This window comes from Dipteris shenzhenensis, chromosome 8, assembly GCF_047967505.1.
Source record: "Dipteris shenzhenensis isolate YYH24624 ecotype China chromosome 8, Dip_SZ_1.0, whole genome shotgun sequence".
Lineage (NCBI taxonomy): Eukaryota > Viridiplantae > Streptophyta > Polypodiopsida > Gleicheniales > Dipteridaceae > Dipteris > Dipteris shenzhenensis.
Window position 1 is genome coordinate 8,576,561 of NC_141603.1, and position 22,552 is coordinate 8,599,112.

Sequence of the window (22,552 nt, forward strand, 5' to 3'; positions counted from 1 at the left end):
AAGTGCTAAATAGTGCTAAGTACTAACTAGTACTAAATGCTAAATAGTACTAAATAGTACAAAATGTTAAATAGTAGAAAATGCTAAATAGTACTAAGTGCTAAGTGCTACTAAGAGTGCTAAATACTACTAATACTGCTAAGTACTAAATATTACTTAGTGCTAAATACTACTAATATTGATAAGTACTAAATATTACTTAGTGCTAAGTGCTAAATAGTACTAAGTGCTAGCTAGTACTAAATACTAAATAGTTCTGAATAATACTAAATGCTAAATAGTGTTGTAGTAATTAGTACTAAATAGTGTTGTAGTAATTAGTACTAAATGCCAAATAGTGCTAAATAGTACTAAGTACTAATTAGTAATAAACAGTACTATTTAGTCACTCTATTACGACTGATTTCTAACATCACATAGTATTAATTAGTACTAAACAATACTATTTAGTTATATGGTATGTCTCTCTATAATAACTAACTTCAAACAACAAACAGTATTATTTAGTACTATTGACTTTAAATAAGTAATAACAAATAAAGGGTATAGAAAATGTACCTGCTTTGTCGAAGCCCTTGGCAGCCAACCATGCATCTGATATAGATACTTTGCAGGATGGATAAATGCATTGCACCTTCTCTGAAAAATGGAATGTTGCATATTACTCAAGAAACTTGTGCTTGTTGTAGCCAAGTGCTCTCCAACATAGACTTGATGCATTTTTACTTATTCAAAAATTTCTTTTGCTGAATCCAGCTCTACTTCAAGTTTGGCCATATCCTTCAAGAACTCCTCTTGTAGCACTTCACTAATAGTGTTACTACCATGTGGAAAATTTTCTATTTTATTACACACCCAACTGGTTCTATGTGTAATCGACTCTACTTTTGTAAGGGCTTTAGCCTCCATTATAGTAGCAGCCTCAAGTTCTACTAGCAATCTTGCATTCTTCTTGTCAACTTTACTCTTCTACTCATCCAGTACACGTTGCTTCTCCACACTGAACCTTTGTTGCTCCCTTTTCATATCTGTAAAGCTACCTAACCACAGGTTCACATCTTGGTGTTGCGAAAAATCCTCCCAATCCACATCTATTCCATGAGTAGCTACACAAATGCTCTTACCAACACGATACCAACTTCATTATTCATGACAATTTTTGAATTGTAAATCCTATAGTAAAATTGCGTCTATTAGATATTAGTGGCTAAGTCAACAAATGCTTGATACTTTGTTGATCAGTTTTGATACGAAACTTAGCTCCCAGCAAATAATGTTTCCACATTGGTAAGGCATGCACTCACACTTCCTCATCTAGAGTATTTATAATATTTCATAAAAGCACAAGGAGCCAAAATTCTTCCAAAATAAGGAATTTGCTTTACAGAGCCTCTTTGGGCCCAAAATTGAATTATGTCCTCCCTAAAATATATTGCTCAAACTTGCAATATTAAAGAAATACAAAATTGGCCCATGGCCATAAAAGATGCACTGTGCGACACCTTGATCGGTACCCTCACACTAACTCCAAACCTCGCTGTGAGTTCCATCACATATACTCAAGCCGCCAATTACATTAGTTATTAACAATCGATTGAACGCATCATCAAATCAACTGATCCTAACATAATCAAACTCAAAGTACAATACTCAAGCACAACAATAACACTAGCGACATCAATATTAACATGGAATCACCCATAGCATGGCAAAACATAAGCTAGTCAGGCGTCCCCAACTAGCCACACAAAGCATCCACTAGGACCCCCGTCGCGTCCGGTGCGCTTTTATGGAATACTTTGCCATAGTTACACTTGACTAAAATAAAATAATATCCAGAGCAAGATATATCAGAAATATAATTTTCGTAACACTCACAATCGTCATAAGCTCCCATGATGCACGCACTGCAAAAGTAGGAAAGTTGTCTTATTTTGAGACACAGGTGGTTGTCTAAAAATCCTCATATGCTGTGCAAATTTCATGTCTCTTTAATGGTTTTACAGTCATATGTCTTTCTCTTCTCTACATACATCTTCACCTTGTGGAACACTTTGTGCACGAAGCTGTTCTTGAGGCTTTGTGTACTGTATTTTGACTCTACCTTTGTGGACACGTTAGATGCAACCCATCTTGTGGCTCTGTTTATTGTATTTCAACTCTACCTTTGTGGATAGGTTAGATGCAAGCCATGTTGTTGCATTGTGGGAATCCTGTAACTTATCTTGAGGGCATGTTAAATGATGTCTATAAAAAGAGCTCACTTAATAACGATGCCACATCCATCATGTTCTCCCTTGCCATGGTTAGAGCCAAAGAAATTCCACCACATGTTTAGACCAGTGAGGAGGGATCCTAATCTTGTAATAAAGTAGAATCGATGGGCTAATTTAAACTGAGAGGATGCACCATTTGACCCCACACAATGTTGTTTTACTGTTTCCTTTACTTGGGGAAACCAATCCCAGTGCAATAGAAAAGCATGCTGGACAAACAATATGTCATGTTCTCTGTCATTTGAAGTGTAGAAATGATATGTGCATTGCACTTTCCTGTACTCAGAGTCTATTGGAAGACTGGTATTACTCATAGAATCCAACGGATGGCTGTAGGTGATATGCACCAAAAATGTTATCTACTTGTTGTACTAGTGTGCACTTTGTATCTCATCTTGTTCTTGAAAATAGTAATTTTAGCAAAATCAATCGCAAAGATAATTGTGTCCTTTGGAAAATTGGCAAGGCACGTCTTGAATCCCTTGCCTTGCCAATGTGCTACAAAATTGTGAAGCACATATTTTGGGACGAATGTTACGATGTGGTCGATAAGCTCCCGAAGTGGAGTGGTCTTGTATGACAATAGCCTACAGCTCATCCTAGTTTTACAACCTTCTTTTGCCCATCTAGCTCCAAGGCAAAATCCTTGCCACATCCTAATGCTGAGAATAGATTGGAAGGTGCCAAAACGTGGCATTGTCAACCACATCATGGAGAGTGCTATTGCATCCTTCAACTTCCACTCCTTGACTTAATCTGGATCTGCTGATACCAGGACCTTCCTTGTCAACTCCCTGACATCTGCCGTCCCGAGCTCTGTTCCTTCCGTCAATACCATATCTCCCTCATCATCCTAATCTTTACTTTCTGAATTGGTTAATTGGCTTCATAAATTTTTAGCCTCACAGAGTTTGTGGCAATTGTGTCCAACACTATGGCAAGGTATAGATGCCTTAAAATCTTGCTTTTGTCTGAACAGACTGCAGAAAAACTTGTCACAACAGTCTGGACTTAATGGAGGTCAGCTTACATCCAAACTCAGTCGTAGATGTAGATTCCTCCAGTAGATCCTCTGAGGCTTCTCTGAAACCACGTGTCAACTCCTGAAGAATCCCCTTTGGGAGGGGCCATGGAGGTGCAGCATGGTCCTGTGTATGAGCAATACCAGCTTTGTATAGACCCTGGCTGAGGACTGGCCAGCCAGTCCTTGTTGGATAGTCTGTTCATTGCTACAGACCAGGTCTGCAGGTCCGGAAAATAACCTCAGATCTGGGTTTCATGGTCGCGGCGAGATCAGAGGGACTTCCAGTCCTACAAATAGGCCTCCGTGGTGAGACAGAATAACATAGTCTACAATCACAGCTAAGTGCATTCCAGGCACTACTAGTGGGCAAATAAACCGTTCAGTCCAGCACTTGCAGGGCATGTTCCAGGCGCAAGCACGAGTGTTCTTGGGCAGCAGCAGGGCCACCAGCAAACAGAGAAGATCCAGCAGCAGTGTAGAGCTCATCAATGGAGTAGAATACTAGAGCAGAAAGGGTGTTAATGAATTTGGGGCTCCTTGCTATGCCACTGAAGAACTAACTTGGAGGCACCCAGCAGAAGAAGGAAACAGCAGGAGGTTTTGGCAACACTTGGGATCTCAGATGTAGGATCGGCCACCAGTGCAGCAGCATCTAGCTGCCCACATGGTGTGAGTTGTGAGTTCCCTTTTGTATTCATCTTTGGTCCTATCTGTGGACATATTTATTACATTTGGGGTGCAATATCTCGCTGTTTATTTCCAAATCTGAGCATGAAATTTTATCGTGCACATATACTGAATAGGAACCATATCAGCAAGAGATCCTGTGGTCTAATCTATATTTTCCGCTGCACATAGTCATTTAGGCTTGGCTTAGAAGCAAGTCCCATTCACTATTGATGTCTAACATAGAAGCATACTTAACATAGAAGCTTGCCAGGGTTTTCCTTAGAATGTTGGCAAGAGATCTATGAGGATGAAAGCTGACTTCGTTCAAGGAGCTGTTCCGATATTGGGGTCCTGATGTTGAGCTCATGTATTGCCCCTCCTTAAATAAAAATCTATTCCCTGGGGGATCGACGTTGACACAAAGTGTTCATTAAATTTACTACCTCAACACCACCTAGTTACATATTTGTTTTCTTGTCTTGATGTGGCATGTAATAAACCACAAGGATTGGATCCATGGTTAAACATGAAAATTTAAAGAGCCTGAAAAGTCACAAACAGCTTGCTGTACCTGTGCTCGGTACTGTTCTTCAGACACACTTAGTTGGCGCTTCAATTATACATTATTGCTGTTTAATGCAATCCTTTCAAGTGCCATGGACAGAAGGCCACCTATCAGAAATTCCAAACTAAGCACAATATATGCCTTCATAGGACTATATCCAATCATAAAAATTGAGGATGACAGGCGAAAGAGGGACGGGTCACAGAGGGAAGAAAGAGAGAAGGGAGCATGTCATCTTTAGATGAGAACAAAAACCAAATCAAGATCAATGCTTGGTTGCTAATACCAGTCATGCATCGATTCAATTGGTATACTGTGAACAAGTTCATCGGTCACAACTTTGTTGTAGGAAGAGTCAGAACACTAAAGCCTGACTCTCTAACGCTGTCTGTGCCCTGACCAAACATTTCTCAAGATATAACAGAGTTACTGGTTTCCTTTGCACCTATCCTAGGAAGCCCAGACATGGTCCAGGTTTGGCTGATATCCTTTTTGACATCCGAATAGATATTGTCAGCTAGCTCAATTGAGGTGACATTGTGCCATACACAACTATGCCATGGTCAAAGCACCATCATTGTTCCTTTGACCATCCCATCCGAGCACACTCGTCTTCTCAGCATTGCTGATAAGATCCCAGAGGTGAGGAGTTTGTTGTAGATGCAGAGTTGTCCCAATACTCCCCCACAATGACACTCGGCACTCTTGTGATTGCAAATGTGACTTTCCAGCATCACTAGAGCACACACCATCAAGCCATGTCTTGCCCAGCACACAGCTCTGCTGGACAGATTCCAAAGGAGAGGGACTCTGCTCTAAATGCGGTCACCACAAGGACCCTTACGATCCTTTCCATTGTGAATGTGGCTCGCACCTCTAGAAACAATATTCCATTGTTCAATCTTCAATATAAGCGCATGGACATTAGATTTTTACCTAGGATGTATTCGTTAGGGCACAAGCAGTAACTACCTTCTGACTGTGCCCAATGAATGTATCTTGCTTGTCATCATCACATACATCCAGTAACACATCCTCCATGTCAGACACAAATCCTTTCTCCTCTGTGTGCAGCATTCCGCAAGGATCTGTGCACCAGCTCTGCCCTGGCTTCTTCCCTGCTTGAGCTTTCTTTCTCATTACCTGGATCCTATCACAGTCCTCTGTCATCTGAGCATCAGCATATATATTTGCCATTAGAACATATGCTGCAGGAAGCTTTTTGTCCAATCTGACCACATTTTCAAAGGCATGTCTTCCAACCTCTACATTTTTCCACTTTCGGCAAGCACTTAACACTGTCAACCATATAACAACATTAGGTTGGCAAGGCATTTTCTCCACCATTGCCGTTGCCTCTTCCACCCGCCCTGTACGGCTGAGAAGATCCACCATGCAAGTATAGTGCTCAATATTTGGACTAATGCCATACTGTCTCTTCATAGCCTGTAAGTATTTCTGGCCCTTGTCCTCTAGACCCGCATGACTGCATGCGGTGAGAACAGTAAGAAAAGTGACCCTATTTGGCAGTATGTCATCCTGCCTCATGCTCTCAAACAGATTAAACACTAGTTCACTCTCTCCCTGGTGGGCATATCCTGCAATCAATGCAGTCCATGTTACAGTATCCCTTGTGGGCGATGCATCAAACAACAGTTGCGCATCAACCATGCTCCCACATTTAGCATACAAGCCTATAAGACTGTTTGCCACACTTGCAATAGTTTCAAAACCAACCCTGCAAATGTCAGAATGGAGTTCCTTTCCAGTTTCCAGAGCTGCTTTGTTGCCACATGCTTTCAGGATGGCGACAAAGGCAATGCTATCCGGTGACAGGCCTTGCTCTTGCATTTTGGCGTAAAGTCTAAATGCCTCCTCGCTTTCTTCTTGCTCTGCATACCCCAGGATCATGCTAGTCCACGTAAACACATCCCGACGAGGCAGTTTATCAAAGACACAGTTTGCATCCTCCATGCTCCCACACTTCACATACACATCTACCAAGTTAGTTCCCACAAACACATCTGATTCAAACCCGCTCGTAACTACTTGGGAATGGATGGCTCTACCTTTCTCCAACCATCCTATTTTTGCAAATTTCCCGTCAATTTTCTTCGCCTCTTCCAATGCTGCTAGACTACTGCAAGCCTTGAATGCAGAAACAAAGGTTCGATCGCTTGGAAGGACACCTTCCTGGTGCATCCGTGTATACAACTCCAAAGCTCGTGCACCCTCTTTATGCTTGGCATACCCCAGGATCATAATGTTCCACGACACCACATCACGAATTGGCATGGCATCAAAAATATGGCGAGCATCCACCATGCTCCCACGCTTCACATATGCGTTGATCAAATTGTTTGACTGAAGCACTGAAAACTCATTCAAACGCTCCCCCATATGAAAGCGAATTTCTTTATCCTCCTTCAGGTGAGGCCACCTCTTATGGGCCATATTTCCAGCTCTAATGTTACCAAAAGAGATGGGTAGCCTAGGCTGTGGCCCCATAACTAGAGAAGATGCAAACAGGGAGTTACCCAGAAGAGAGACGCCTCTGAAAAGCAGTGACAAATTGCGAAAATGGAGAGCATCTTGTCAAAAGAACAATCTTTGGGACTCTCAGCGAAAAAGATCCAGATGCGTGAGTTTGGACACAGTGATACGGCCATGAATTTGCTCCAGTTCCAAATTCGTGTTCCAGAGTTCACGAGGTCGCAAGCTTCAACTGTCTTTCCCGGGAGGCCGGTTGCTACTAACTGTCTACTTGGTTAAGTCTAGTATGACAATCTTGCCCATCCATGATCCATGGGCCATGCCCACAATGAAAGGCGTAACCATCTCGACTCTTGTATTATAAAAGTGCGGCCGTGCGGCTACGTGATTCACACGTGCTTGCTGGCCATATAGAAAGTTGTTTGGTTGCAGCATGCATTGCAAAATTCTTATTGGATGAACCACGGTTCGATTTTTGCAGGACTACCTGACAATCGAGTGTTCGCGCCTGGGTAGCATGTTGAGCCCAAGATGGAATTCTTTTTCATGGACGCTCCCATCAGCCTATCATTGTGCACCATTTCCTTTCCATGCCTCTTTTTCTTTCCTCGTCTCGATGGTTGTGAAACCTGCCCAAGGCTAGGGTCAAACAGGAAGACCTTGGTTGACGTGGCATAAGACGATTCGACTAAATGTCCAACAGAAGGAAAGATTGTCCGGCACACCCCGTCCTCCACTTGTCAAGAGTCTACTAACCACTCAAAAAATTTATCGGTTGTACATAACTTTCCAATAAAAGCACCTAACAATAAATGACCACAGACATGTCCACCTTGTGTGAACATCACACACCACTGACAGTCCACCTGTTCTCTGAACCCACCCTAAGGAAAGCTTGGACGAGGCATTTCTAGCGCTCGCCATTTTCCTAGATAGAGGAGCCAACTCCAAGCCCCTCCTTACTGTTAGAGGAGAAAGGAGGCCTACGACTCAGAATTGCTAGAAACCAGTGTTCATCAAAAAAAGTTTTTTGGGAAATTTCTCTTAAACCCCCAAGCTCATAAAATCGGGGATAGAATTTCTTAACTTGGAGGTTTTCACACAATTTGTAGCTAGGTTTTGTGACCTCCATTTTTTTTTTCCTCAGGTCCAAATCACAATACTTTCGTTCAGCTGACACTAAATAGGGGTTTGTGCTAGAAATCTACAATTTAAGAAGATCGAGATAGACCAATTCTTGGAGCAATTGGAGACCACTCACAAAATATTTGCCAAAGCATTAGCTTTAAGGGTTCAAAATGGAATGGGTTCTTGGATTCTTCAAGGTTAATAAGGATTTATGAAGGCAGGCACTTACTAGAAGATATTATTAACATTTGGGAGGGTTGTAAATATGCTAAGGATACAGGCCAAGACATTTGCTTTGTCAAGGTTGACTTTGATAAAGCAAAGTCAACCTTGACTTTGAAATGGGGCTTTTCCTACAATCTTGTAGGATCTGCGACGACTGGGACCAACTTATGTATCATTTGTTAGTTTGCTCCTAACCAATGCTTCACCAAAAGTTTGTGTAAATGACTGAGTCTTTTATGCTAAAAAGATATATTAGGTAAGGATACCTCATGCACCTCTACGTTAGCTGATGCTTTGGGTTGGTTACTCTAGGACTAGCTTGTAAAGGCAACATAAAGGGTATTGAACTTCCTTCTGGAAAACATCTGTTATCTTTGGAAAACATTATTATCCTGACAATTCATAGATGATATGAATTTAACTCCAAGAAACACACCTCATGATGTCAAGGGAGCCTTGAGTGTCTTCATATTTTTTGTAAGCCTTTGTTTCAGTAATAAACCATTCCAAATTAGGATATTCTACACTTAGGGAGAATGAATTTGTAGATTAAAATCTCAAAAGGGATTGTTTTTAGACTCTTGGGCATCCCAATGGGTTTTGATGTTTTTATGAAAGATAGATTCTTCAATAGTTTTAAATAGAAAATTGAAAAGTGGAGAGGTTTCCAAGTGAATTTGGTAAGGACAAGATTGGTTTTTAAATCAGTACATCTATTCTATTTCTATATTCTATCTTTCTTGTTGGTTCCCTCTAAAATAGGATTGGAAAAGTTCATCAAACTATGTAGATCCTTTCTCTAAGATGCCCAAGCCATAAGGAAGATATTTTCCAGTTATTTGTTGCTTGTCCTAATGGAAGGAGGGTTTGGAAAACTATTCAAATATAGATAAGACAACGTGTTAATTGGAAAGCTATACTTTGTGGCGATGTTTCTTATGTGAAGTTTGGAGTGTGGTCTGATGTCACAGCACATGCCTTGTGGTATATTCGGCTGTCCAAAAATAACATGCAATTCAATGGTTCACTTGGCAATTTTGAAGATAACTTCATGAGATGGTTCAGTAGAACCAAGTGTGCTCTCAGTTTGTGATGGCTTTTTGTTTACTCTTTAATATGTATAGATTTTGCTTCTAAACCTTGACCATGGATGCTAGCTTAAACTTGGTAGGTGGATCCTAGCTTGTGTTTGATTTTCATGAAGTCTAGGCCATCAAATTCTGCAAAGTTAGTTGAAGGTTAGACTTGGGTATTGTAAAGCACTACCAAATGTCATCATTGAATGTGCCCACATAGGTTTTGCTTCTAAGCCTGAGCCATGAACTCTATCCCCTAACTTTGATATTATGTTTTAGGACCCCTGCTCCTACTTTGAAAATTGGATTAAGTCTTTGGAGAGTGATTGAATATTTGGAGTCCTTTGAGTGTGAATTTGGGCCTTGCAAGATGACTGTGTAGATGGTGAATGGTCGATGTGATTAGAAAGAGCAATTTGGAGGCAATTCTAATCACAAAACCTCAGTCTCCATAGTTGAGGTCAAAAATCTAAGTCATCGTGAAGTCAGTCTTGAACCCAGGTTAAGTGATTCCTAACTTTGGGAACACATGATTTTTCGATTTGGCTTGAAGTATGGCAACTAGATCATGTCCTTTGATGTGCCAATAGGTCTAGCTTTGAAAGGTGAATGTTGACTCTTAAGCTTGTATATGGTTTCTAAAGACCTATGTCAAAGAGATGACCCATGGATCTAGACCTTGAGTGTCCACTAGACCCGAGGCTATAGATGGCCTATCAAGTCTGATTCCTAAGTATGGTAGATACTAGCCCTTGAATGCCTTTTGGATTCCACATTGTGAAACTTGAGGATCAAAGTGGTGTTCCATGCACTGCTTCTGCATGCGTTGGAGACATCTCTTAACCTATCTTAGAGTTTGCATTTGATCTAGTTTGGTGTTTTGCTGACATTTTACTCTTGATCCATATTTAATTACTTGCTTATGGGTGGTACTTTTGCACCAACATTTGGTGAATCCTAACTATCCAAGCTCGTCCTGATCTTTAACCCGATAATCACTACAACCCTTGGGCACAAGACCACCTCATCTTCTCTTTTGTCTTTGTTACCTACAAGACAATGTTAGCACATACATGAAAACAAATGCAACCTACAAATGTGTCACTACAAATGTAACTTTAGATGTGCTCTCTTGGGTGACATGCAACCTTGTTCTAGATCTCTCTTCGATGTGCAGGTAGTCTAGTGTAGTCAAAGGGAAATTTGGGACTCATATAAAGGTTCTAAATTTACAACTGCATCGTGGGTGCATCTCTCAACTTTAGAACCCATATGGTTCTTCCACTCTTTTCAAAGTCCAATGTAGATATATGGCTCTTTGCAAATTCATCAATTGTCTCGGGCTGATGGCCACAAAGAGGTCCTTCATTGGCTTGAGTTTGTCATTTACTTCACAGTATAGCTTGCATTCAATTTTGTTTATTTGGAGTACGTTGTTTGACATGTCACATGTCAAAAAATGGATTGTTACTCAAGATAGGCCATGCATTTCTTGATGATAAGCCTTTTGAAGTGATAAAATACCACTATTGGGATAGAGATGAGATATGCTTGTGATGCTAGGTGGTTAGCCATGCCTGATTAACATACATCACCTCTACATAACAAAAACTACCAATGAGTTCTAAATCTTGATGATGGTATTACCTCATGATCCAATTAATAGTTTGATAATCACTCTAAATCTAATTGATGCTTAGCATGGTATCCCCTAGTATTTGTAGGCTTGAGGGATGCCAAATAAAATTTGGCTATGTTCGCATGTTGTTGGTATAGCCCTGGCCATTAGCATGGAATCCCCTTGTGTTTTCAAGCTTGAAACCCCAATCAAGGATACCAAATGGAGTTAGGCTATGAGTGCTTTCCATTTTTCTATGTTCGTGGTATAGCCTTGGCATAAGTAGGACCTAATCGTGATGTTTCCCCTCCCTATGATGAGTAGTACCATGCTTGTTGAGCATACTCTTAGATCTTCAGGATGTTTCATCAAATGATAGGATGGGCTCGTATTGTTCATCATCATTAGATCAAGCCTTTGCATGGAGTATCTATCCTCACAATGGGCACACCATACAACATACACAAAAACAAAAAATAAAGAGAAGTAGGTAACATAAACAAATGTATTAAAATTATACTAAAATGATAGAAAACAAGGAGATGTACTGAAATATCTTTGTGGGTGCCTTGACCTATAAACCTAGGAGATTCCCAAGTCCAGAATCATAGGATTCAGTTTCTCCAACTCCATTAAGCTACACCAATTCAACCAAAACATTGACTACTTTCATAGAGTAAAGGTTGCACTAGAGAGGAGAGGGAGGGGATTTATAAGAGTGTAAGAAAATAATACAATGTCTGTGCTCAACAGATAACAGGATCTCGTATGCAAGAGAGAAAACAAGATAGTATGGAGAATCAAAAATTTGATTACTGTAGAACTGGTACAATAGATGGCGCTGCCTCCCAACTGTGCGCTCCTGTGAAAGAAGCTTTGATGGCATGCTGGAAACAATAGAAGACGGAGGCTGAATGCTAAGGAATCAGGGTTGCTATAGCCAGTGATGAAATGGGCTTCACGAGCTTGCTCTTATATAGCCACTAGTCGTAGTCGGTTAGGCTCAATTGGGTGGCCGACCCAGTCCGCCCAAAACAGTCTACTAGGGGTCGGTCCCAAAATAGGCCACCGACCATACGATAGAACCGGTGCGCAAAACATAGCAACTAACCTACGGCCTTTGTTTGGCCCAGAGCCATCCGGGATCATCTGAGGCTCCAAACGGGCCCCGCAACCCGAGAGTGGGCTGCCCCAAGAAATGCTCCGTCTACCCTCAGTGCGGTCAGTCAAGGGATGTGTTCCCGCACTTGCATGTAGCCTAGTTGGCGGTGTGCCAACTCTATCTGAAGCCGTCCAGTCATCAGGCCACACATGGCCCCCATCTGGTGTCCAAACTAGGACCTACCAGATAACTGAGCTACCCAAATGCCTTCTCCTCATATGGAGGGCTTACAAGTACAGTTAGCTGGTTCCTGCGTAGCTACACGAGAGTGGAGCATTGATATCTAACAGACAGGGAAATGAAGAGAAGGGATGACCAAGAAGTTAGGGAGAGGGTTGCACAAGGCAAGTAGGGAGGGTTACACAAGAGTGGAGGGGAGGAGATGGATTTTAAGAGAGGAAGGGATAAAGGCTGCACTAGAGAGGAGAGGGAGGGGATTTACAAGAGAGCAAGGGATAGAGGTTGCACTTTCTTTTTGCAGAGGTCCGTGTGAATGAGCTCTAGAGGAGCCTTTGCCCTGCTGGCCTCTTTAGGAAAGGGCTGCCGATGCTGCTTGCCCACCATCATGCAAGCTTCACATACATCGGACAGATCTGTAATTTCTGGTAGGTCTGCAATCATTCCACTTTTATGCATCTCCTTTAAAGAACTAAGGTTTAGATGACCAAACCTCTCATGCCACAGCTTAGTGTTGCTCACATTAGCTCAAGCACTGAAAGCTGAGAGTTCGTAGATGTTGTTGCGCCATGTACCTTTACCAACGACCTTTCCTTGAAGATCCAAAATCTATGCGCCATTCTTATCGAATTGAACTTTGAGGTCCCGATCCGTGATTGCAGAAACGAACAACAACTTCCTCTTGATATCTGGCACATAAAGAACATCGGACAACTATTTTACAACTCCATCTGACTTGAGAGCAATCGTACCTTTTTCTTTGCTGGACATTTTGCATCATTGCCGACTGCTACCAGGATGTCATTCCTTACCGGATGTAGAGAGGTATACCAATCCTTCCAACTGGTCATGTGGCACGATGCACCACTGTCAATAATCCAAGGTTCATCTGCAGGTACATGAACTACCTCCGTGCAAATCTCCTCAATTGCTATGAACAGCTCTACTGGTATTGCCTGCGCACTGTTGCTGGACTCTTTCTTTACTCCGTTCTTCTCATCTGCAATCTTCTTCCGGCACTCATTCTGCTTGTGCCCTGCCTTGTTGCAATAGAAGCACTTGATCTTCTTCTTTCTCTTTTTATCATCAGAAGAAGATGGGTTACCAGAGTCCTTACCCTTACCTTTCTTTGATCGAGTCTAGAAAGCCGAATCTTCTCCAGTCCTCATCTTTTGACGCATCTCCTCCTCCAAAAGCATCGCGCTGAAATCCTCAAAGTTGAGGGGCATATTTTTCTTCTGCGTATTCATCGCCATAACAAGACCGTCGTACTTTGGTGGGAGAATCCGTATGCACTTTCGTGCTAGATTCTCGCTGGTGATGGTGATGCCAATCGCAATCATCTGATCGCGTAGATTCTTCACCTTGGTGATGAACTTCTCTGCCATTTCAGACAGATAATTTCTCGTTCGCGAGTTGAGTCTCCAGATTTTGAATCCGCGTTTGATTCGTGGTCTAGTACTGATTTTTCAAAATCCTGTCCATGCCTTCTCCGCTGTGGTGACATGTTGAATTAACGCCATGACAGAATCACTTACACTGCAGATAATAGAACACATCACATCTACATTTCTTCTTGTCCACGTGAGAATCTCATCCGCAGTTGGTACCGTTCTGTTGTGTTGCATTGGCTGGATTCTTGGAACCGGCTTCAAGTCCACCCCAGTAGCAATATCCCAAAGCTCGTATGCACTTAGGATGGTCTTCATCTTGAACTTCCAGAGTGGATAGTTAGAGCTGTCCAACTTTCCGCTTTTACCGAAGGGTGGGATTCACAGTCTTGCAGGCTGGGCCATCTCTCACAATCTGCTCGCAAATAGAAACACACTACCAAATCTTCTTGCTAGAGCCCAAGCTCTGATACCATGTAAGAAAATAATACATCTATGCTCAATAGATAACAGGATCTCGTATGCAAGAGAGAAAAGAAGATAGTATGGAGAATAAAAAATTTGATTACTGTAAAACTGATACAATAGATGGCGCAACCTTCCAGTCGTGTGCTCCTATGTGAAGCTTCGATGGCGTGCTGGAAACAGTAGAGGACGGAGGCTGGATGCTAAGGAATCAGGGTTACTATAGCCAGCGATGAATATGGGCTTCACGGGCTTGCTCTTATATAGCCACCAGTCATAGTCAGGTTAGACCCAATTAGGAGACCGACCCAGTCTGCCCAAAATGGTCGACTAGAGGTCGGTCCTGAAATAGGCCACCGACCACATGATAGAACCGTGGCGCAAAATAGAGCATCTAACCTATGGTCCCCGTTTGGCCCAGGGCCATCTGGGATCATCTGGTTCTCCAAACGGGCCCTGCAACTCGAGAGTGGGCTGCCCCGGGAAATGCTCCGTCTACCCTCAGTGCAGTCAGTCATGGGATGCCTTCTCGCACTTGCATATAGCCTAGTTGGTAGTGTGCCAACTCTATATAAAGCTGTCCAGCCATCAGGCCACACATGGCCCCCATCTCTGGTGTCCAAACTAGGACCTACCGGATAATCGAGCTACTCAAATGTGTTCTCCTCATATGGGGGGCTTACAAGTAGAGTTAGCTGGTTCCCGCGTAGTTACATGAGAGTGGAGCATTGATATCTAACAGGGACATTGGGCCAACCATAATAAGCTAATCCAAGCTACAAGGCTTAGTCACCTAGTCGAATAGTCTTCATGGACCACTTTGTCATGTGGACCCAATGATGAAGCACACCAATGTTATGGTAGGTACTCCACACCTAGGTAAGGTGGGAGCTAGTTGGGTTCCCCTAATTGATTTCAACTACATGACATTGTAGACTTTCCTATCTAGGAGTTAGCCTTAATTATAGGAGCTTCCACAAGTCAGCTGAAGGATACCTACCTTAGAGTCTAGTATCCAATTTGATTGCTTATTTTAAATGAAATGAATCTAATATTTCACTCTACATGCTTACTCGAGGGACATTGTAGACGTAGGGTGGATCTTCATATATTCACCAAACCTTGACTGCTAGATTCAAGGATTTGTGAGACACATGATGGTAGCTTATGGAGGGGGTTCTTACCCAACTTAGAGAGCCTAAATCAGTGATCTCTCACTTTAATAGACGTATCCAAAAAGAAATTTGAGATCTTGCTATAGGAGATGAGTAATTTTGCTATATATACTCCTATCCCTTTAGCTAGCTTGCTACCCATTGTGGACTTCTAGCATGTACTGAGGGATTCCTCCATTCATTTCTCTTTCATGAGTAATAGAGTTGCATTTCTAGTCCATCATTGTGTTCCATTAGCTTATTTGAGTGAGTTTTTTAGTACAATCATTGTAGTCTATGTGGATGACCTCATTGTACAAACAAGTAGGCAGAATAAGTTGATCAAGGAGGTCAAGTTCAATGTTCACAAATACTTTGAGATGAATGATGTGGAATTCTTTCATTACATTTCGGGTCTAGAGATAGAAAAATTAGATGAAGGCATATTTCTAAAACAAACAAGGTATATTGACTCTATAGTCGAGTAATTTTGAATGTTCAATGCTATACCTATGAGTACAATTGCAGAGATTGGGCATAGCATGTAGATGTTGGAAAGTGCTCCATTTTTAGATGCTACATTATACCAAAAATCAGTTGGCAAGCTCAATCTATTTGGTGGCATCAACATGGCTTCATACTTCCTATGCAATAATACTTGTGAGCCAATTCCCCTGTCTCATGAGAAGTTTGAAAGGTTAAAAAGGGATCTATTTCTATGTGATATAGAGACCATCCAATGACAGGGGAATGTTGAAGTATGGGTTATTGTGCAAACAATACCATAAGCACTTCTTGATTGTAGTCAATCTCCACACAATATTCACTAGGGTCACCAAGGATGCCATGAAAGAGTGGATTCCAATATCCAAAGTCGAAAGAAAAAAGAAGTAATTCTTATTGTTTTACAGTACCTTAACCATCTATTGAAGAAAGCCCTTGATGCAAAGGCATGCCATGCCATGCTAAAGATGGCACTTTTAAAAGATACTTCCACACCAAAGAGTATGGTGCTCACATTGCTATTGTGCAAGGAATTCTACCCTTAAATCAAGCCCTTGAATAGAGTGTGCTCAGTGAGATGGAAATTTATGCTGAATCATGAGTAGATTCGGTTTTAATCATATTTCATGTTGGCTAAATCAATTCTGAGGACACTTTCAACCTCAAGACCTTTTGCAATCCTTCATAGATTTGTTATTTTTGGCACTTAACTGTTATATCCCTCCATGAGAAGCTATTTTATCCCTTAAAAGGAAAAAAGTATCCCATGAAGAAGATATATTTTCCCTTCAAGGGGATCACAAATCAAAGATACATAATCAATTTTGAATTCCATTTTCTATGTCAAAATGCTTGTTCATCAACCATTGCCAATGATATACTCCATGGTAACCATTGGAAGGTGTTAGGATATGCCTTCTCATCAACCACTACCAATGATCTACTCCATGGTAAAAATTGGAAGGTGTTGGGATAGAATTTTCAATGGATCTACATTTCAATCTTTCTAAAGTGCCCATCTCTATACATGGTCTCACCTCTAATGCTCAAGCTTCTGGCTCAAATCTTTCATCATGGTTCAAGATAATTCATCAATAAATATTGCAAGATTCAAATGGTGGATATCCCATCCAAAGGATAAGTCTTCCAACTAGATCCCCAAAACTTATTTCTATATAATATATGTGAATCATAATAATCTTGAAAGGAAGACGGAATGACCTAGGAGGATTCACAAGGGGCAGCTTATTAATAATGCAAGTGTATAATAGGGAGAATTTTTTGAGATGAGGCATAAGCTATACATTAGGGGTGGGGAAACTTTTTAGTTTTTCCTAATAAATTTAAGTTAGGGAGGCTATGCCATCTTGGGGATGGGGGGAGGGGGGAAGGGCATTGCTAATTTTCCCCCTAGACATAAAACAAACACACAAATCCAAATTGACTAGTCACAATTAGTTATGTAGGTCCAACTGTATGCATGAGCTAAGCCCAAACTATGGCTCGTTTTAGGCCATGTCAAGAAATAAATGAGGGCAAATATTAGCCCATCAATGAATATTTGAAGGTGATGTAACCTATATTGAGGGACTGTTATCTAGGTCTTAATCTAAATGATTGAGAATAAATGTAGATTTTAGGAAACGGGGGGACATAATAGACTTTTTATAGTATCCTATAAGCTTAAATAAGGGTGATTTATCATCCTACATGGATCGTATATAGGTGTTTTATTGAACTTTATGCATGTACATGACCTCCCCCTTTTACTAAGAGTGAATGCAAAGCTTGGGGAACAATAATGGCAAATCGTATCTCCTGGGTATTCCAATCCAACTAATGAAAGACATGATGTGAATTGAATATCAATGATCTATTCAATTAGGTAGTGATATGTGATCCTTGATCAATGGCCCCAATGATAGTGACAATTGCAACTTTGGTTGAATGAATGCTTGTGAATATTTTTTATGCTAATGAATTACATTATCTTTAATAATTGCTATTATACATGCATAATCTCTTGAAAGTGGTGATCTAAACTGGATATAAGATTAAGAAGACTTTTTACTACCATTAATGGTTCTTTATGACAATATATGCTGCATATGGTTACAAAATATTGACAAATGGAATTTCATTTCGGACCATCAAATTGTTTGATGGGGAAGGGTTTCATATGTGGCAAACCCAAGTCAAAGTACCTCTTGATGTATAAAGTTCTATGGCCATTATGTCAAGGGATCCAAGAAAATTCACATACAAACAACAAAGAGGACATCACAGAGAAAGCATTACTCATTATAGCACTCAATCTACACCCTAAGCTCATTTATTTGGTGGTAGGGCCTATGTCTTATTGGAGTGCTTGGAATGAGTTGGATCGACTCTATATGTGGGGTGCCAAGCATTCCCACATCGCACTCAAAGTCAAATTATTTGGTCTATGCTTTTCTGAAAATGGAAAGTTAAGTGATTTTATTATGGAGCTCCATAGTATTGCAACTCAATTGGCCACCATAGATACAAAGGTGGAAGAATAGGACGTAATTATAGTGATCTTAAAGAGCATGACCAAATCCTATGAGAGCCTCGTCATAACCTTAAGGCATCACCACGACCCCAATTTGGAAATAATTATTAGTTCTTTGCTCAAGGAGGAGAGAAACATAAGAGAAAAGAAAAGAGATGGTGCATCTATATCCACAAGGGCAAGCCTTATCGATGGGCCATGTTAAGAAACATAAGTTTCTTCATGGTTTTAAGTGTAACTTTTTGCAAAAATAAGGGTCTTGATGAGGCCCATTGTTTCTTAAAAGACCAAACACAAAAAATATGTTATCATTGTGTTGAAATAGGTAACCTTGCAAAAGATTGCACGAAACCATGTGAGGCATGAAATTTTGTAATCTCATCAAATTACAACTCAGATGGAATTTTCTAAGTGTAAGGGGAGTATGTATGTTGTAACATTGGCATTTTGAATACATGTTCTTGCCACATGCATTGTAATCTTGTAATGAATGAAGGTGAGTATGCAATGCTCTCATCATGTGTGCCACATGTTGGCATTGACAGGGGATGTTGGGATATCTCCATGAAATGTAAGCAAGAAGAGTGCATGGGGTGAGTGGTTTTTGGCTAAGCATATGAGGATCCAATGAGATGTGGGTTTGAGGATTTGTGGATGAGGACCCTAATCCTAATCTTTGTATAAGAACACACATGGGTGACATGTGTGCTGTGGAATGAAGTCCATATTTGAAGCTGGATAACCTTGGCTCTCTTGATCTCTTATCTATCACATTTCATTCTAGAGCATTTCTCCTTGTGTGAGCCCTTCCACCATGTTGTGAGAACTTAGGCCCTACTTTCTCTACACTTTATGCCATCCATGAAAGCCACACAATCTTGGATTGTATCAACTCACACCCAATCAAAAATGCTATGTGATGCTAGCCCCCCAAGTTGGAAAAGCTACACTACATCCTTGGAATAACACTAAAAATGACATCTAATTGCTCAGCTTTCACGTGAAAGAGCTAGAATCATCCTATAGAAGCTACCCTACTACCATGTTAGCTAAATAGCCACCTAAAAACCTACATAAATTTGATCAATTTGCCAAATACTCCCAAAGGAATTGATATTTTACAATTGCCTCAATGAAGAAAACATGCAAGAAAAATACGGGCAAGAACAACCAACCAGTGCCACCACAACCAGCCCTTTAAATGCCTTGAAAAGTTGGAGAAAAGGTTGAATCAACTATAAATTGACTTGCTTTAGAACCTTAGAGACGAGATTAGGCTATGATTGAAAAACGCAGCCACGTGTCAAGTAAAGAAGCTCTCTCCTTCAAAGAAATTAATGTGTCATCACAACTAAGGAGAATAATTGGTTGTAGACTAAAAAGAGCATGAAACGACCATCTTTGTTCTATTTTTCAGGCCTCTCAACAAGAACAGAGCTCAAGAACTACTACAGCAATGTATTGGAACACTAAACAACATCTGCAAAGGAGCTTAAACCATAGATAGTACCTTCTTCAATCGACTCTTGTGACAATAGCTTAAGCACTTGGCTACAAACAAAAGTAATAGAATGCTGATGTGTACTGTTGGTGGTAGAAAAACCTTGTAGAAAATTGGAAAATCGAGCATTGTTGAGAATATAAATGACCACTACCCATAGAAGGCAAAAGAGTTGGAGAGATGTTTTAATTATTTTTCAACCTAGGATGTGTAGCTGTTATAATCTCAAAGTACAAGCCCAATAGTGTATGGGTTACCACGATTGATATGATTGAAAATACCAGCAATAACTCACTCCTAATGATACTCATGGAAGAAATAAGGGCGTCTAAAACATGAAAGACAAGAGAGCAAGAGAGCCAAGATTATCCGACTTCAAAGATGGACTTCATGCCACACCACACGCTCACCCATGTGTGTTCTTATACAGAGATTAGGACCAGGGCCTTCATCCCAAACCCTCAAACCCAGATTGGGTCCTCTCATGCCTTGCCAAAAACCATTTACCCCATCCACTCTTCTTGCTTACATTCCATGGTGATATTCCAAATAAAGCCCTAGATGGACCATGGCAAGGCAAGCCAAATAAGCAAGTAAAAGAACTATATAATCTAGGTGCAACATAAATGGGAGTGAGGCTATAATGTGCATGATATCTTCACCAAGGCTTTGCATTTTGAAGGCTTTTGCAAGCTTTTAAACTTACTTCCTTTTGGTGATTGATGTTAGGTTCTTACCTTATAATTGATCACTGATCACTTTAGGGGGGTTTGTAAGCATCTATTTTATGGGACTGTTGGGTGATCATGTAGGAATATACCAAGGCAGTTACTCTAGGTTGGAGAAAAACTTCCCCAGGAAGATTTGTGGGTGTACTATGTATCTTATAATGTGACAAATTCTAAATGGAGATTCTACTTGGATTTTGACTTGACTTGAGTGATGTATGTGTGAAGGCATGAATGCAAGCATGAGGGATCTACCTTGCCATGGTGCATGAGGGATTAATGAGAAGGTCTAAACTCTTGTAGGGATACGTGAAAGGTTTGATGGTCCATGAGGGGATTGACAAAGTAGTGTGCAATCTCTAGGGGCTGATTTCAACGGCTTTGGTGCTCTATGAGGGCTATACAAGTAGATATGACATGGTAATCTTTCACTATTCATTGGATGTGATGATTAAGATGTAGGAAAGTATTTGGACCAAGAGCTTAATCTTAAGAGTGCTTCCATATCCAAACCTAACTCAGGCATGGGAAGGGAACACATCGAGAACACATCCCATACTTGGTAGGGGGAGGGGAGGGGGAGGAAATATGTGTGATAATGTTGAAGCTATTTTGAATGTGAGTAATATGATATGGCTTGCATATCCAAACTTACTCAGGCATGGGAATTCGACACATCCGACACTGGGAGGGTAAATGTGTGATAATGTTGAAGCTATTTTGAAAGTAGTAATATGATATGGATTGCATAACTCAAAATAAGAGGGCACATGAACCATGGTTAAGGTGACAAAGCTCAGGCTATTCTTCCTATCCTTTCATATGGATGGCCCCATGAGTGCATTGAGTGGATGATTGGGCATAATCCATGACATAGTATTTTATATAGGGAAAAGTAGGTTGAGGTGGCCAACATCTTTGTGCCAACCGTCCACTATTCCTCTGAAGTCTCATTTGTGTGTTTTAGTATTGCAAAAGGGTCCATGCACATGTGTCACAAACTTTTGACATGGGAGATTGGGATTTGATTTTCTAGGAAATAGAGGCTAAGAGTTGTCACACTCAATTGAGGGGTTTTGGCCCTTACTTTTACATAAAAGATACCCCATGCCACCTTCCACATGTGAGAGGTTGATTAAATAATGTTGACATTGGCTATAAAAGGAGGGCTTGAGAGATCTTTGAGAGAAGATTCTCCCCCATTGGCCACTCTTGTATCATTTCTACGTTAATATATGTCCCCTTTGTCTCCATCGTGGGCTCTCCTTTCTCTCTAACCCTCCCTCATACTCTCTACCTTTTGTTCCCCATCCCAGGTTCTAAATAAAAATGATAGTAATGTTTTGTTGTCTACCTTGTCATCCTATGTAGCCTCACTGATTCATTATATTTGTTGGTGTTGTATATACATAAATATGAATTGAATAGATCAGATTTGTAAGACTATATCAATGCTTTGTTGCTGTACCTTGCCAACCTCATATGCATTATGTTTATTGGTTTTCATTATACATACATGTATGAATCAAATACATCAGGTTTGCAACAAGTAGAGTTGCAACCTAGTTGCAATTGAAACCCTTCTAGCTTAAGCTCCCCTTCAACTGCACATTGTTGGAGAAAATAGAGTGCTTCATGAGAACTTAATAATTGAGCACAAAGCACTCACAAAGTTTATCATTTGTGTGTGCAAGTGGGAAGAAATGGGATACGGGATACCTACACCATGGTGGAGGGCTAGTGATGTAGTAGTTGATATGAGAGAGCTTATGCATAAACCCAAAAGATGTGCGCAAAGGCTCAATCTAGAGAAACTTTGACAAGAATCTCGACGAAAATATTGACACTAAATTCCAAGAAAAA

The 22,552-nt window shown here is 40.8% G+C and overlaps 1 protein-coding gene across 1 annotated transcript; it reads right to left on the reverse strand.

Annotated features, from left to right (window-relative positions):
• Nucleotides 1-5,470: 5,470 nt before the first annotated feature.
• LOC147899060 (pentatricopeptide repeat-containing protein At2g03880, mitochondrial-like) lies at nucleotides 5,471-7,042 on the reverse strand. Its single transcript, XM_087378198.1, has one exon. It carries the CDS (start codon nucleotides 7,040-7,042, stop codon nucleotides 5,471-5,473), a length of 1,572 nt encoding a protein of 523 aa, XP_087234324.1.
• Between the last annotated feature and the right edge of the window lie 15,510 nt (nucleotides 7,043-22,552).

Excerpts from the sequence above, each read along its gene's own strand:
- LOC147899060 (XM_087378198.1), bottom strand. The coding sequence starts at position 7,042 with ATGGGGCCACAGCCTAGGCTACCCATCTCTTTTGGTAACATTAGAGCT.